Source organism: Giraffa tippelskirchi, chromosome 11, assembly GCF_054371585.1.
Source record: "Giraffa tippelskirchi isolate mGirTip1 chromosome 11, T2T-mGirTip1v1.2.pri, whole genome shotgun sequence".
Lineage (NCBI taxonomy): Eukaryota > Metazoa > Chordata > Mammalia > Artiodactyla > Giraffidae > Giraffa > Giraffa tippelskirchi.
Genome location: NC_137285.1, coordinates 75,929,603 through 75,943,642, shown reverse-complemented (window position 1 = coordinate 75,943,642; position 14,040 = coordinate 75,929,603). Strand labels below are relative to the sequence as shown.

Below are 14,040 nucleotides of genomic sequence, written 5' to 3'. Positions count from 1 at the left end.
GATCTGGATCTGTGTGTGTTGTTGTATTCCCAATAGCATACTGTCCTGCTGCTGCTGCTGCGGCTAAGTCACTTCAGTCGTGTCTGACTCTGCATGACCCCATGGCCTGCAGCCTACCAGGCTCCTCCGTCCAGGACATTTTCCAGGCAACAGTACTGGAGTGGGTCGCCATTGCCTTCTCCGATACTCTCCTGAGGATCCTAGTTTGGTCGTCTAATTTCCTTTCACACAACCTTGGATGTCCGTATCGGGGCTTTTTCGTCGGATTGTATTGACAATGTAGGCTCTTTTCTGTTTCCGTACCCCTTTTGCAATTCTTTGTTCGGTGTGAAAATGCATTGGCATTTTGGGAGGAATAGCATGGAAGCTGTGGATTGCCATGTGGGGCTGTGACATGATTTTCCCAATAGGAATTTTTTCAAGCCCTGAGCACAGCTTCTCTTTCCAGTGATTGGTGTGGGCTTGATCTTCCTCCTTCCATCTCTCGCCGTTTTGTGAGAACAGGTCCATCCTTCCCTTCTGGGGTAGATGGACTCGTGGGTATCACTTCAGTGAATGGCATTGTCAGTGGGGGTGATAATTCCCTTCTCATTGGAAGACTTTGCTGTGAGTATTAGAAATGCAAGTGACTTCTCTTCCCCTTCCTCCCTGTCCATGTCTCAGAGCCACCGGGAAACAGAGGCCTCATCCACGGTCACACAGGCCTGAGGGGGTGCAACTAGACTGTTGTTTCTTCAGGCCCTCAGTGCTGGACATCATCCGGGATACTCTGTGTGTGTCTTCCTCCGTCTGGTGTCCCTTCAGACCTTTCCCTAGTTTTCACAGGCTTGTTGTGTTGGCGTTCTTTGTCTGTTTGGAGACACATCCTTGATAAGCTTTGTGTTTCCACTCATTCGTCTCGCGATGTATGACCTGTCTTTTGCTTTTGTCATGAGGTTTTCCCACAGTAGATATCTTTGATTTTGCAAAGTCCACTGTATTCTCTGGGTTTTTTTTGTGGACTGCCTTTTAGTTTTGTGTGTGAAGACTCAAAGCACGTGTCCGGTTTCTGCTCATTGTTCTTCTAGATTTGTGACAAGTTTTCATGGAAAGTTTGTCTAGGGATAACTGGAAGTGAACTCGGTGTAAGGTGTCAAGTCTCCATCTCCATTCATGTCATCCCCTGCAGTTTCCAATTCCCTGTTCCTGAGTGGTTTTGGAGACCTTGTGGGAAGGTTGGTTGCATTGGAGTTTGCATTTCCACCTTGATTCGATTCACACTGTTCTGCCCTCAGGGACACTGTCAAGGGGGAGTGAGGAGCAGCCTGCATTTCCAGCAGTGACCACACGGTGGGGCGAGTGCTGCTCTCCCCTCTGGGAGCCCCAGGCCACAGGCATCCCAGTGAGGAGCCAGCTCTGTGCTCAGCTGAAAGGAGTTAGTCTCTCAGGAGCCTCGGAGCCCTTGCCTTTGGATCACCCAGGGTGGGCATTTACTGGGACAGAAAAAATTGCCCTGAATTCCATGGATGGAAGAGCCTGGCTGTGTAGAGTTGGTGAGTTGCCGTGAATCAGACACAACTGAGGACACAAAAATTCAATAGATTAAAACACATTTTGGGGGTGGGGGGGAGTGAAAGTGGGTGATGTGGGTTTTTTTGTCTTATATAATAGCCAAGGGAAATCTAGTTTAAACCTAAATTCACATAGATGGGAAAGGTATAGCTCTCCGTCAACCTATTTAAAAAAAAAAAAAAAACTACTAAACTTTTCTGAAAGTTTATTTAGTAGCTTCCTTGAGCAGTTTATTGTGGAGCATTTTTTTTTTTTTCTGTGACATTGTCCTCATTAAAAATTAAGGTTTGCCTTTACTGGATAATTTTGTTCATTGGTTTCTTAGAGAACCTTGGTTATCTTTGAGTTTCCTGGGGAGTATGGTCACATGACCTGGCCCTGGCCAATCGGTGCGTTCCACCTCCCTGGCCACTGTGATTGGCTCCGGGCTGGGGCAGTGCCCAATCGGGGCCCAGGGCCGGGCCTCACGTTGGAAGCCAGGGGAAGACGAGCTCTCGTCCTGCTGGGGTAGGGGAAGGGGTGGGGCCGGGGCAGGTCAGGCTCCAGCAGTGGGAGGGGCTTGAGGTCCGCCTGCGGCAGTTGGTGACGTTCCTGCTCCCCTCAGGGCAGAGCCGCCGGCCTGAGAATGAGGGCGCTGCTGAGCTCAGGGGCTGGGATGGCCCGTTGCTGCTGTGGTCCCAGAGCTCCCCCCGAGACCTGAGGGAAGCCGTCTGCCCGTGAGTCCTCTCCCGCTTGTCTGTCAGCTTGTTTGAAGCATGCTGGGTTTTCTGCCCAGCTGGCTAAGGGGAGTCCCTGGAAATGCAAGGGTGTGGGTTTTGGCAGACTTCAGGGAAGACATGCCAGATGAGCCTGGGAGACTCCAGCTTAAGCTGGATTCAGGAGATATCTCTTCGGGCCAGCTAGTAATTGTAGGATAAGCCTAATGAGTCTTCACAGGATGAAGAGAGTAACGTGCCAAGGTAGCAATCGATGTCCTCATTCGAGAGGATGAAGCTGGTGCTCAGAGAAGGGGGGAACTTGGCCACAGCAAGGAGGTGTGCAACCAGACAGAACCCCCCAGATCCGGCCATTGGAGCTCAGGGAGGCCACTGGTGTGGCTTGTCCCTGTGGCAGGGCCCGAGGCAGGCAGCCCACCCTGATTCCTGCGGGGGCCTGACTTGGGAAGTGCCATCTGGTAGCTTTGAGACTCACCAAACCAAATTGCACTGGAGAGAGGAGGGACACCTTCCTTCATCCACCCCCCACCCCCGCCGGATTCCCACATACCCTGACCCCTTTCTCTCGATTTCGGAGCCATTTCCAGAGTCCCGCTCATATGACCTCATTTGAAGTGCACTGTGGACGGGCTGCCATCTGCAGCTGCTACCACAGCAGCCAAGGGCTTTAGCTCCCGACTACCTCCCTTCCTTTGGAACTTGGGGGCCCTCTACTCCCCACTTGCACACCACAGACCTTTGCTGAGGATTGTGGGGACCCTCACTCAGTTTGCAGCACGTTGTAGCCATCCCTGTCCTCCCTTGAAACTCAGCTTGTGAGCTCCTTTGGAGCAGCGTGGCCCACCTGGCTGCAACGGAAGAGACACAGCTGACAGTGAAACAACAGCTTAGATCTGAGAGCCGGAAAGCTCTGTCAAAAGGGACCTCCCTCTTCACACCGTAGAGGCTGTAGGAGCCGCCAGGCTTTCGGAACCAGTGCTGGGGCCAAAATGACTCCACAGCTGTTTTCCTTCCTGGGGAGGGTTCTGGCTCGAGTGGGAATGGCTCAAGTCTCCTAAGGTTCTGAAAGCCCACTGTGTGCAGATTCACGGTACACAGAGAGGAAAAGGTGGAGTCCTAGCCTGGAGGTGGTCACAGCTCACGGATGAGCCAGGCAGGCAGGCAGGCAGGGCATGAGAACACCTGAGCTGCCTTCATGAGTGAATGGTGTGGGGGCAGAGGAAGAGAAGCCGGTCTGCTCCCTCGTGTGGTGCCCAGGGCAGGTTGTCCCCAGAGGAAACCCTTACGACGGTGAGGACTATCACTGCTGTTTCCCAAGGGGTTCCGTCGGTGCGTGTCTTCCCCGGAGCGGTCAGGCCGTCTCTCAAGTACACTGGCCATGGGCATTGCCTCTCCTTGGAACTTCCCATGTGTTTCTCTTTTTTATGGAACAGTGATTTTCTAGAGTGGTTCTGGGCCACAAGGATGTTGGGTCATTTTCTAGCCTTCTGTCATGAAGAACGCTTTCCTGGGCATGGGGGTGGTTTGTTGTTCCAGCTCCCTTTCTTGGCTTCTTTTGGGAGCTGGTGCAACAAGAGGAGCTCAGCCTCTGCCTTCTGGCTGAGATGTCACCCTTCAAACAGCAATGCCTGCCTGGAGATAATGATGGCAGTTGCCAAAAGGGCTTCGTTTGGCACATGGTATCTTGAAAGGACGTACACCGTCCTTTCAGCTATCAAAGGCTAGTTCAAATGACATAAAAATGAGAACTCTCCAATGGAGTCTTACAGTAGGTGGAGAGTCCGAAAAACACTCCTTCAGTCATTTCGCTGAGAGTCACTGATTGGGGACACCAAGAATATAGGAAGGAATGCAGAAAGAAAAGATGAAATTGTGTTCAGGATCGGGGGGAGGGATGAACAGGGCGTGCTTGCCTTGAATCCAGGCTTTGTTGGGGGGTGGGGCATAAAGATGGAACGGGTCTGAAACTACAAAGTGGTGATGGTAACACAGTATCACCAGAGTTACACAACAGTGTTCCCAGATTGCAACAATGATGAAACAGTTTACTAATCCCAACTTAACCAACAAAAATACAGGAAACCATACAAAAAATAAAACATCACCAGAAAGGTGGAAACAAACCACATGCAAAGCAGTTCAGGGGAAAGGAACTCCATGTCCCCTGGGGGCAGACCGAGTTGCCGGCATCCACGGTGAGCAGACAGGGATGGAGGCTGCAGAGCCGACCGCTCCCCTGGACGTGGTGTTTCCGGTAAGGGCTCTGGGTCTCTGTCCAGAGCGGGGGCTCTTTCTCCCTGCAGGGCTGGGTGAGTCATCGTGGGCGTCTGGGTGTTGCGCGGGAGCCAGGGCAGGCTCTCCCTGCCGAGGCGGTGACTCTTCCTCTGCCTCGGGTTCTCTTGCCAAAGCCCGAGCAGGTAGAGGTGCACGTGGAGGTGGAGGTTCTCGCTGAGGGGGTGGGACATCAGTGCCTGGGGCTGGGGGTCCTGCAGGCACGGAGATCCGATCTGCCCGGTGTGCTGGCCAGTACCCAGCTGGCCTGGTGTCTCTGCGAGGGCAAGTCTCGCTTCTCCATCTGCCCTCGGTGGATCCCTGGGTCCTGCACCTGGAGCCACCACCTCTTTAGGGACAGGTCTGGGAAGTGGAGCCTGGTTCCAGTTGGAGGCCAGTGCTAGAGCTGGGGGAGAAGCAAAGTTTGCCCACAGGCCAGCCTTGGCATGTGCGTACCCCGGGACAGAAACCTTCCAAGAGGTTCCCAAAGAATACCCAGCGTCAGATGTCTTTTGGGACTGAAGTGTGCAAGATGGGGGGCGGGGGGTGTGAGGCCAGCGCTTGCTGCAGGCCCAGCAGCAGCTTTCGAGGACTCGTCCCTGTGTAGCTCAGCACCCCTCCCCACACACTCCCGTGCACCAGCCCCAGCGTCCTCACCTCTGTGCTCTGGCGTGCTGGGCTCCAGGTCCTCCTGGTGCCTCAGAGGCCGGGGTTCTCTGGACTCTGGGTCGGAGCCGGGTGTGCTGAGCTCCGTGGCAGCCTCAGACTGGGCCGCCGGCTGTATCCTGGGCGGTGTCTCGGCAGCAGGCCTTCCCCACCTCCGCGTCTCCCCCGGTGGGGCTGATGCCTCCGTGGGCACGCTGACCTGGAGCCTGCACTGGGCCTCACGGGCGGGGGGGTGGTGCTCCGACCCCTCCCTCTGGGAGCTGGATGGGGTGTCCCCGTCCTCGGCCTCATCACGTGGGAAGCTCTGCAACGACAGTGACCGTCAGCCAGCCATGCTGGGAGTTTTCCGAGCTGGGCCTGGCCAGTGGAGCCGCTGCTTCTGCCTGCTCGAACTTCTCTTCCCAGAAGGGTCAGAGACGTGTGTCTGCTCAGATCCCCACCCGGGAGGAAAGAGACCCATCTGAGGGTGTGAGGTCAGCCTGGCCGGTCGGCGCTGCCCACACTCTCCCCATCCCGCCCAGCCTGCTCTCCCCTGGGGTGTGGACACAACTTGTCCACAGGCTTCTGACCCCACATCCGCCTGGGCTTCCTTGAGGGAGACACAGCCCGAGAAACCCGCATCCCCCCACACAGGCAAAGGACCCGGTGTTTCCGGGTGGCATGGGAGAGGTGGCCTGGCCCGGCCTGGGGCTCCCCGTGTTACCTTTCTGTTTCTCCGGGCAAAGGGCCAGAGGCCTCTCGGGGGTGTCCTGAGCCAACGTCGACAGGGTGCCCACGCACACTGCCTGTGAGCTCTCCTGAGGCCCCGGCCTCTGGGCAGGGGCAAACAGCAGAACATCTTGGCAGCAAGTGATCTGGCTGGGGGCTCCTCTCCGCTCTGGAGGCCTGGATACCCGGATTGCGGGTTCTGTTGGGTTCTGTTGCCGGCAGGTGACATCATTTCCTGGGGTTCGTGCTGAGGTCCCTTCCTCAAAACTTCCCAAGGGAATCTCTGGGTTTCTGACTGCTCGACCACCCCCCTTAGGCCATGTGCAGGCACAATGACACCCACACGGCCCAGCCCACAGCCCTGGGGAGGCCTGGGTTCAGCCAGGGCCTGAGCTCCGAGGACCATGCTGCTCTCAGACCAGGCTCCTTCTTCTCATAAGTGGTGTGGCCCTGGACAAGCATATGCCCCTCAGGGTTGCCCCAGTCTCTCCATCTGCAGAGTGGGGGTCATTCTCCCATCTGCTTCCTAGGTCTGTCGGCCTACGAGCAGCTCCATGCCTTTCCACCTGGGGCCGATATCACGTGGAGCTCGTGCGCTGAGACTTCAGAAAGAAAGATTCCATCCAGGGCTGACACAGCACAGAATGGGGCAGAACGAGGCCTGGATGCGCCGTGGAACCCAGGAAAAGGCACTCCCCCTCCTGACTGTTTTGAGACCCCGCATCCAAGTTGGAGGACCGAAAGGAAGACTCGAAGGTCTCCCTCTCTTATAGAAAAGAGTAGCCAACTTTCTGGTCCTCTGTTTCCATTGAGATTCTGTTCAAGGGTCCCAGCTCGGCTTCTGCGGGTGGCTGAGCTTCTAATGGCTCCCTGCGTTCTTGTCTTTTCCTCTCCAAACCTTCCGTCCTTTTCCCCCTTCTGGGGTGGAAGGGCGCTGTCATTGCTTCTACCTTCGAGACAGATTGAGGAAAAGTCTGGACCATCGACTCCTTTCCTCTCTTTGGTTCCGTGTCTCTCTCTGGCTGTGTCCCTCTCTTTTCCTTTCTCAATTCCGTCTGTGTCTTCCTCTTTCTCTCTCGTGTGTGGATGGATGGATGGATGCTAGGGATGCACATGTATATGATTAGATGAGGGTTATGTTTTAGGGATAGGTTAGAGGGAGAGAAAGGCTTTAGGTCAGAGTTGGTCATGGGGGAAGGGTCAAGGGTGGTGGTGGTGTTTCTTGGAATCTGAGTGCTGTGCATTCTTTGTCTCTTTCCATATGAACCCCTTCTCAGATACACCACTTGCAAGGAGTCTCTCGTGTTCCGTTTCCTATCTTTTGCATTTGTGAATGCTTAGCCTCTCTGTTGTGAAGAGGTTCCATTGGATGGAAACCCAGTGGTGTACTTCGTTTACCTCTTTCCCTTACTTGAAGAGACCCATTTCGACCTCCGCCCAGCAAATGGCAAGGAGACTGTGATGTTAAGGAGCCTTTGACCTACGCTTCTTTCTAGCTATCTCATGACATCAGTCTTTAGGGTGAGGTTTTTCCCCGATATTGAGGTGGTATGAGATCAAAACCAATAGCGTTCTTCAGATGTAGCTGTCTGGTTTTCCCATGGACATTGATTGAAGAGGCTTTCTTGTTCCCATTTGGATATTCTCCCCGTCTGTGTCAGAGATGAGTTGACCATGGATGCTGGGGTTTGTTTCTGGACCCTCAACTTTATTCCATCGATCTGGATCTGTGTGTGTTGTTGTATTCCCAATAGCATACTGTCCTGCTGCTGCTGCTGCGGCTAAGTCACTTCAGTCGTGTCTGACTCTGCATGACCCCGTGGCCTGCAGCCTACCAGGCTCCTCCGTCCAGGACATTTTCCAGGCAAGAGTACTGGAGTGGGTCGCCATTGCCTTCTCCGATACTCTCCTGAGGATCCTAGTTTGGTCGTCTAATTTCCTTTCACACAACCTTGGATGTCCGTATCGGGGCTTTTTCGTCGGATTGTATTGACAATGTAGGCTCTTTTCTGTTTCCGTACCCCTTTTGCAATTCTTTGTTCGGTGCGAAAATGCATTGGCATTTTGGGAGGAATAGCATGGAAGCTGTGGATTGCCATGTGGGGCTGTGACATGATTTTCCCAATAGGAATTCTTTCAAGCCCTGAGCACAGCTTCTCTTTCCAGTGATTGGTGTGGGCTTGATCTTCCTCCTTCCATCTCTCGCCGTTTTGTGAGAACAGGTCCATCCTTCCCTTCTGGGGTAGATGGACTCGTGGGTATCACTTCAGTGAATGGCATTGGCAGTGGGGGTGATAATTCCCTTCTCATTGGAAGACTTTGCTGTGAGTATTAGAAATGCAAGTGACTTCTCTTCCCCTTCCTCCCTGTCCATGTCTCAGAGCCACCGGGAAACAGAGGCCTCATCCACGGTCACACAGGCCTGAGGGGGTGCAACTAGACTGTTGTTTCTTCAGGCCCTCAGTGCTGGACATCATCCGGGATACTCTGTGTGTGTCTTCCTCCGTCTGGTGTCCCTTCAGACCTTTCCCTAGTTTTCACAGGCTTGTTGTGTTGGCGTTCTTTGTCTGTTTGGAGACACATCCTTGATAAGCTTTGTGTTTCCACTCATTCGTCTCGCGATGTATGACCTGTCTTTTGCTTTTGTCATGAGGTTTTCCCACAGTAGATATCTTTGATTTTGCAAAGTCCACTGTATTCTCTGGGTTTTTTTTGTGGACTGCCTTTTAGTTTTGTGTGTGAAGACTCAAAGCACGTGTCCGGTTTCTGCTCATTGTTCTTCTAGATTTGTGACAAGTTTTCATGGAAAGTTTGTCTAGGGATAACTGGAAGTGAACTCGGTGTAAGGTGTCAAGTCTCCATCTCCATTCATGTCATCCCCTGCAGTTTCCAATTCCCTGTTCCTGAGTGGTTTTGGAGACCTTGTGGGAAGGTTGGTTGCATTGGAGTTTGCATTTCCACCTTGATTCGATTCACACTGTTCTGCCCTCAGGGACACTGTCAAGGGGGAGTGAGGAGCAGCCTGCATTTCCAGCAGTGACCACACGGTGGGGCGAGTGCTGCTCTCCCCTCTGGGAGCCCCAGGCCACAGGCATCCCAGTGAGGAGCCAGCTCTGTGCTCAGCTGAAAGGAGTTAGTCTCTCAGGAGCCTCGGAGCCCTTGCCTTTGGATCACCCAGGGTGGGCATTTACTGGGACAGAAAAAATTGCCCTGAATTCCATGGACGGAAGAGCCTGGCTGTGTAGAGTTGGTGAGTTGCCGTGAATCAGACACAACTGAGGACACAAAAATTCAATAGACTAAAACACATTTTGGGGGTGGGGGGGAGTGAAAGTGGGTGATGTGGGTTTTTTTGTCTTATATAATAGCCAAGGGAAATCTAGTTTAAACCTAAATTCACATAGATGGGAAAGGTATAGCTCTCCGTCACCCTATTTAAAAAAAAAAAAAACTACTAAACTTTTCTGAAAGTTTATTTAGTAGCTTCCTTGAGCAGTTTATTGTGGAGCATTTTTTTTTTTCTGTGACATTGGCCTCATTAAAAATTATGGTTTGCCTTTAGTGGATAATTTTGTTCATTGGTTTCTTAGAGAACCTTGGTAATCTTTGAGTTTCCTGGGGAGTATGGTCACATGACCTGGCCCTGGCCAATCGGTGCGTTCCACCTCCCTGGCCACTGTGATTGGCTCCGGGCTGGGGCAGTGCCCAATCGGGGCCCAGGGCCGGGCCTCACGTTGGAAGCCAGGGGAAGACGAGCTCTCGTCCTGCTGGGGTAGGGGAAGGGGTGGGGCCGGGGGAGGTCAGGCTCCAGCAGTGGGAGGGGCTTGAGGTCCGCCTGCGGCAGTTGGTGACGTTCCTGCTCCCCTCAGGGCAGAGCCGCCGGCCTGAGAATGAGGGCGCTGCTGAGCCCAGGGGCTGGGATGGCCCGTTGCTGCTGTGGTCCCAGAGCTCCACCCGAGACCTGAGGGAAGCCGTCTGCCCGTGAGTCCTCTCCCGCTTGTCTGTCAGCTTGTTTGAAGCATGCTGGGTTTTCTGCCCAGCTGGCTAAGGGGAGTCCCTGGAAATGCAAGGGTGTGGGTTTTGGCAGACTTCAGGGAAGACATGCCAGATGAGCCTGGGAGACTCCAGCTTAAGCTGGATTCAGGAGATATCTCTTCGGGCCAGCTAGTAATTGTAGGATAAGCCTAATGAGTCTTCACAGGATGAAGAGAGTAACGTGCCAAGGTAGCAATTGATGTCCTCATTCGAGAGGATGAAGCTGGTGCTCAGAGAAGGGGGGAACTTGGCCACAGCAAGGAGGTGTGCACCCAGACAGAACCCCCCAGATCCGGCCATTGGAGCTCAGGGAGGCCACTGGTGTGGCTTGTCCCTGTGGCAGGGCCCGAGGCAGGCAGCCCACCCTGATTCCTGCGGGGGCCTGACTTGGGAAGTGCCATCTGGTAGCTTTGAGACTCACCAAACCAAATTGCACTGGAGAGAGGAGGGACACCTTCCTTCATCCACCCCCCACCCCCGCCGGATTCCCACATACCCTGACCCCTTTCTCTCGATTTCGGAGCCATTTCCAGAGTCCCGCTCATATGACCTCATTTGAAGTGCACTGTGGACGGGCTGCCATCTGCAGCTGCTACCACAGCAGCCAAGGGCTTTAGCTCCCGACTACCTCCCTTCCTTTGGAACTTGGGGGCCCTCTACTCCCCACTTGCACACCACAGACCTTTGCTGAGGATTGTGGGGACCCTCACTCAGTTTGCAGCACGTTGTAGCCATCCCTGTCCTCCCTTGAAACTCAGCTTGTGAGCTCCTTTGGAGCAGCGTGGCCCACCTGGCTGCAACGGAAGAGACACAGCTGACAGTGAAACAACAGCTTAGATCTGAGAGCCGGAAAGCTCTGTCAAAAGGGACCTCCCTCTTCACACCGTAGAGGCTGTAGGAGCCGCCAGGCTTTCGGAACCAGTGCTGGGGCCAAAATGACTCCACAGCTGTTTTCCTTCCTGGGGAGGGTTCTGGCTCGAGCGGGAATGGCTCAAGTCTCCTAAGGTTCTGAAAGCCCACTGTGTGCAGATTCACGGTACACAGAGAGGAAAAGGTGGAGTCCTAGCCTGGAGGTGGTCACAGCTCACGGATGAGCCAGGCAGGCAGGCAGGCAGGGCATGAGAACACCTGAGCTGCCTTCATGAGTGAATGGTGTGGGGGCAGAGGAAGAGAAGCCGGTCTGCTCCCTCGTGTGGTGCCCAGGGCAGGTTGTCCCCAGAGGAAACCCTTACGACGGTGAGGACTATCACTGCTGTTTCCCAAGGGGTTCCGTCGGTGCGTGTCTTCCCCGGAGCGGTCAGGCCGTCTCTCAAGTACACTGGCCATGGGCATTGCCTCTCCTTGGAACTTCCCATGTGTTTCTCTTTTTTATGGAACAGTGATTTTCTAGAGTGGTTCTGGGCCACAAGGATGTTGGGTCATTTTCTAGCCTTCTGTCATGAAGAACGCTTTCCTGGGCATGGGGGTGGTTTGTTGTTCCAGCTCCCTTTCTTGGCTTCTTTTGGGAGCTGGTGCAACAAGAGGAGCTCAGCCTCTGCCTTCTGGCTGAGATGTCACCCTTCAAACAGCAATGCCTGCCTGGAGATAATGATGGCAGTTGCCAAAAGGGCTTCGTTTGGCACATGGTATCTTGAAAGGACGTACACCGTCCTTTCAGCTATCAAAGGCTAGTTCAAATGACATAAAAATGAGAACTCTCCAATGGAGTCTTACAGTAGGTGGAGAGTCCGAAAAACACTCCTTCAGTCATTTCGCTGAGAGTCACTGATTGGGGACACCAAGAATATAGGAAGGAATGCAGAAAGAAAAGATGAAATTGTGTTCAGGATCGGGGGGAGGGATGAACAGGGCGTGCTTGCCTTGAATCCAGGCTTTGTTGGGGGGTGGGGCATAAAGATGGAACGGGTCTGAAACTACAAAGTGGTGATGGTAACACAGTATCACCAGAGTTACACAACAGTGTTCCCAGATTGCAACAATGATGAAACAGTTTACTAATCCCAACTTAACCAACAAAAATACAGGAAACCATACAAAAAATAAAACATCACCAGAAAGGTGGAAACAAACCACATGCAAAGCAGTTCAGGGGAAAGGAACTCCATGTCCCCTGGGGGCAGACCGAGTTGCCGGCATCCACGGTGAGCAGACAGGGATGGAGGCTGCAGAGCCGACCGCTCCCCTGGACGTGGTGTTTCCGGTAAGGGCTCTGGGTCTCTGTCCAGAGCGGGGGCTCTTTCTCCCTGCAGGGCTGGGTGAGTCATCGTGGGCGTCTGGGTGTTGCGCGGGAGCCAGGGCAGGCTCTCCCTGCCGAGGCGGTGACTCTTCCTCTGCCTCGGGTTCTCTTGCCAAAGCCCGAGCAGGTAGAGGTGCACGTGGAGGTGGAGGTTCTCGCTGAGGGGGTGGGACATCAGTGCCTGGGGCTGGGGGTCCTGCAGGCACGGAGATCCGATCTGCCCGGTGTGCTGGCCAGTACCCAGCTGGCCTGGTGTCTCTGCGAGGGCAAGTCTCGCTTCTCCATCTGCCCTCGGTGGATCCCTGGGTCCTGCACCTGGAGCCACCACCTGTGTGGGGACAGGTCTGGGAAGTGGAGCCTGGTTCCAGTTGGAGGCCAGTGCTAGAGCTGGGGGAGAAGCAAAGTTTGCCCACAGGCCAGCCTTGGCATGTGCGTACCCCGGGACAGAAACCTTCCAAGAGGTTCCCAAAGAATACCCAGCGTCAGATGTCTTTTGGGACTGAAGTGTGCAAGATGGGGGGCGGGGGGTGTGAGGCCAGCGCTTGCTGCAGGCCCAGCAGCAGCTTTCGAGGACTCGTCCCTGTGTAGCTCAGCACCCCTCCCCACACACTCCCGTGCACCAGCCCCAGCGTCCTCACCTCTGTGCTGTGGCGTGCTGGGCTCCAGGTCCTCCTGGTGCCTCAGAGGCCGGGGTTCTCTGGACTCTGGGTCGGAGCCGGGTGTGCTGAGCTCCGTGGAAGCCTCAGACTGGGCCGCCGGCTGTATCCTGGGCGGTGTCTCGGCAGCAGGCCTTCCCCACCTCCGCGTCTCCCCCGGTGGGGCTGATGCCTCCGTGGGCACGCTGACCTGGAGCCTGCACTGGGCCTCACGGGCGGGCGGGTGGTGCTCCGACCCCTCCCTCTGGGAGCTGGATGGGGTGTCCCCGTCCTCGGCCTCATCACGTGGGAAGCTCTGCAACGACAGTGACCGTCAGCCAGCCATGCTGGGAGTTTTCCGAGCTGGGCCTGGCCAGTGGAGCCGCTGCTTCTGCCTGCTCGAACTTCTCTTCCCAGAAGGGTCAGAGACGTGTGTCTGCTCAGATCCCCACCCGGGAGGAAAGAGACCCATCTGAGGGTGTGAGGTCAGCCTGGCCGGTCGGCGCTGCCCACACTCTCCCCATCCCGCCCAGCCTGCTCTCCCCTGGGGTGTGGGCACAACTTGTCCACAGGCTTCTGACCCCACATCCGCCTGGGCTTCCTTGAGGGAGACACAGCCCGAGAAACCCGCATCCCCACACACAGGCAAAGGACCCGGTGTTTCCGGGTGGCATGGGAGAGGTGGCCTGGCCCGGCCTGGGGCTCCCCGTGTTACCTTTCTGTTTCTCCGGGCAAAGGGCCAGAGGCCTCTCGGGGGTGTCCTGAGCCAACGTCGACAGGGTGCCCACGCACACTGCCTGTGAGCTCTCCTGAGGCCCCGGCCTCTGGGCAGGGGCAAACAGCAGAACATCTTGGCAGCAAGTGATCTGGCTGGGGGCTCCTCTCCGCTCTGGAGGCCTGGATACCCGGATTGCGGGTTCTGTTGGGTTCTGTTGCCGGCAGGTGACATCATTTCCTGGGGTTCGTGCTGAGGTCCCTTCCTCAAAACTTCCCAAGGGAATCTCTGGGTTTCTGACTGCTCGACCACCCCCCTTAGGCCATGTGCAGGCACAATGACACCCACACGGCCCAGCCCACAGCCCTGGGGAGGCCTGGGTTCAGCCAGGGCCTGAGCTCCGAGGACCATGCTGCTCTCAGACCAGGCTCCTTCTTCTCATAAGTGGTGTGGCCCTGGACAAGCATATGCCCCTCAGGGTTGCCCCAGTCTCTCCATCTGCAGAGT

The 14,040-nt window shown here is 55.2% G+C and overlaps 3 protein-coding genes across 3 annotated transcripts in view; 1 reads left to right on the top strand and 2 right to left on the bottom strand.

Annotated features, from left to right (window-relative positions):
- The window catches only part of LOC145527594 (uncharacterized), a 33,577-nt gene that overhangs the window by 13,961 nt on the left and 5,576 nt on the right, over nucleotides 1-14,040 (top strand). The window contains exons 7-9 of the mRNA XM_081545713.1: nucleotides 1,275-1,532; nucleotides 2,156-2,267; nucleotides 9,633-9,893. Coding sequence (XP_081401839.1) covers nucleotides 1,275-1,532; nucleotides 2,156-2,267; nucleotides 9,633-9,893 — 631 coding nt within the window. The remainder of the gene's footprint in view (nucleotides 1-1,274; nucleotides 1,533-2,155; nucleotides 2,268-9,632; nucleotides 9,894-14,040) is intronic.
- LOC145527517 (uncharacterized) lies at nucleotides 4,193-6,077 on the bottom strand. Its single transcript, XM_081545612.1, has 3 exons — nucleotides 5,908-6,077; nucleotides 5,196-5,508; nucleotides 4,193-4,944 (listed from the first exon to the last, which is right to left on the bottom strand). Exons 1-3 carry the CDS (start codon nucleotides 6,040-6,042, stop codon nucleotides 4,316-4,318), a joined length of 1,077 nt encoding a protein of 358 aa, XP_081401738.1. The 5' UTR covers nucleotides 6,043-6,077; the 3' UTR covers nucleotides 4,193-4,315.
- On the bottom strand, nucleotides 11,918-13,726 carry LOC145527505 (uncharacterized). Its single transcript, XM_081545592.1, has 3 exons — nucleotides 13,534-13,726; nucleotides 12,822-13,134; nucleotides 11,918-12,570 (listed from the first exon to the last, which is right to left on the bottom strand). The coding sequence occupies exons 1-3, from the start codon at nucleotides 13,666-13,668 to the stop codon at nucleotides 11,942-11,944; spliced, it is 1,077 nt and encodes a 358-aa protein (XP_081401718.1). The 5' UTR covers nucleotides 13,669-13,726; the 3' UTR covers nucleotides 11,918-11,941.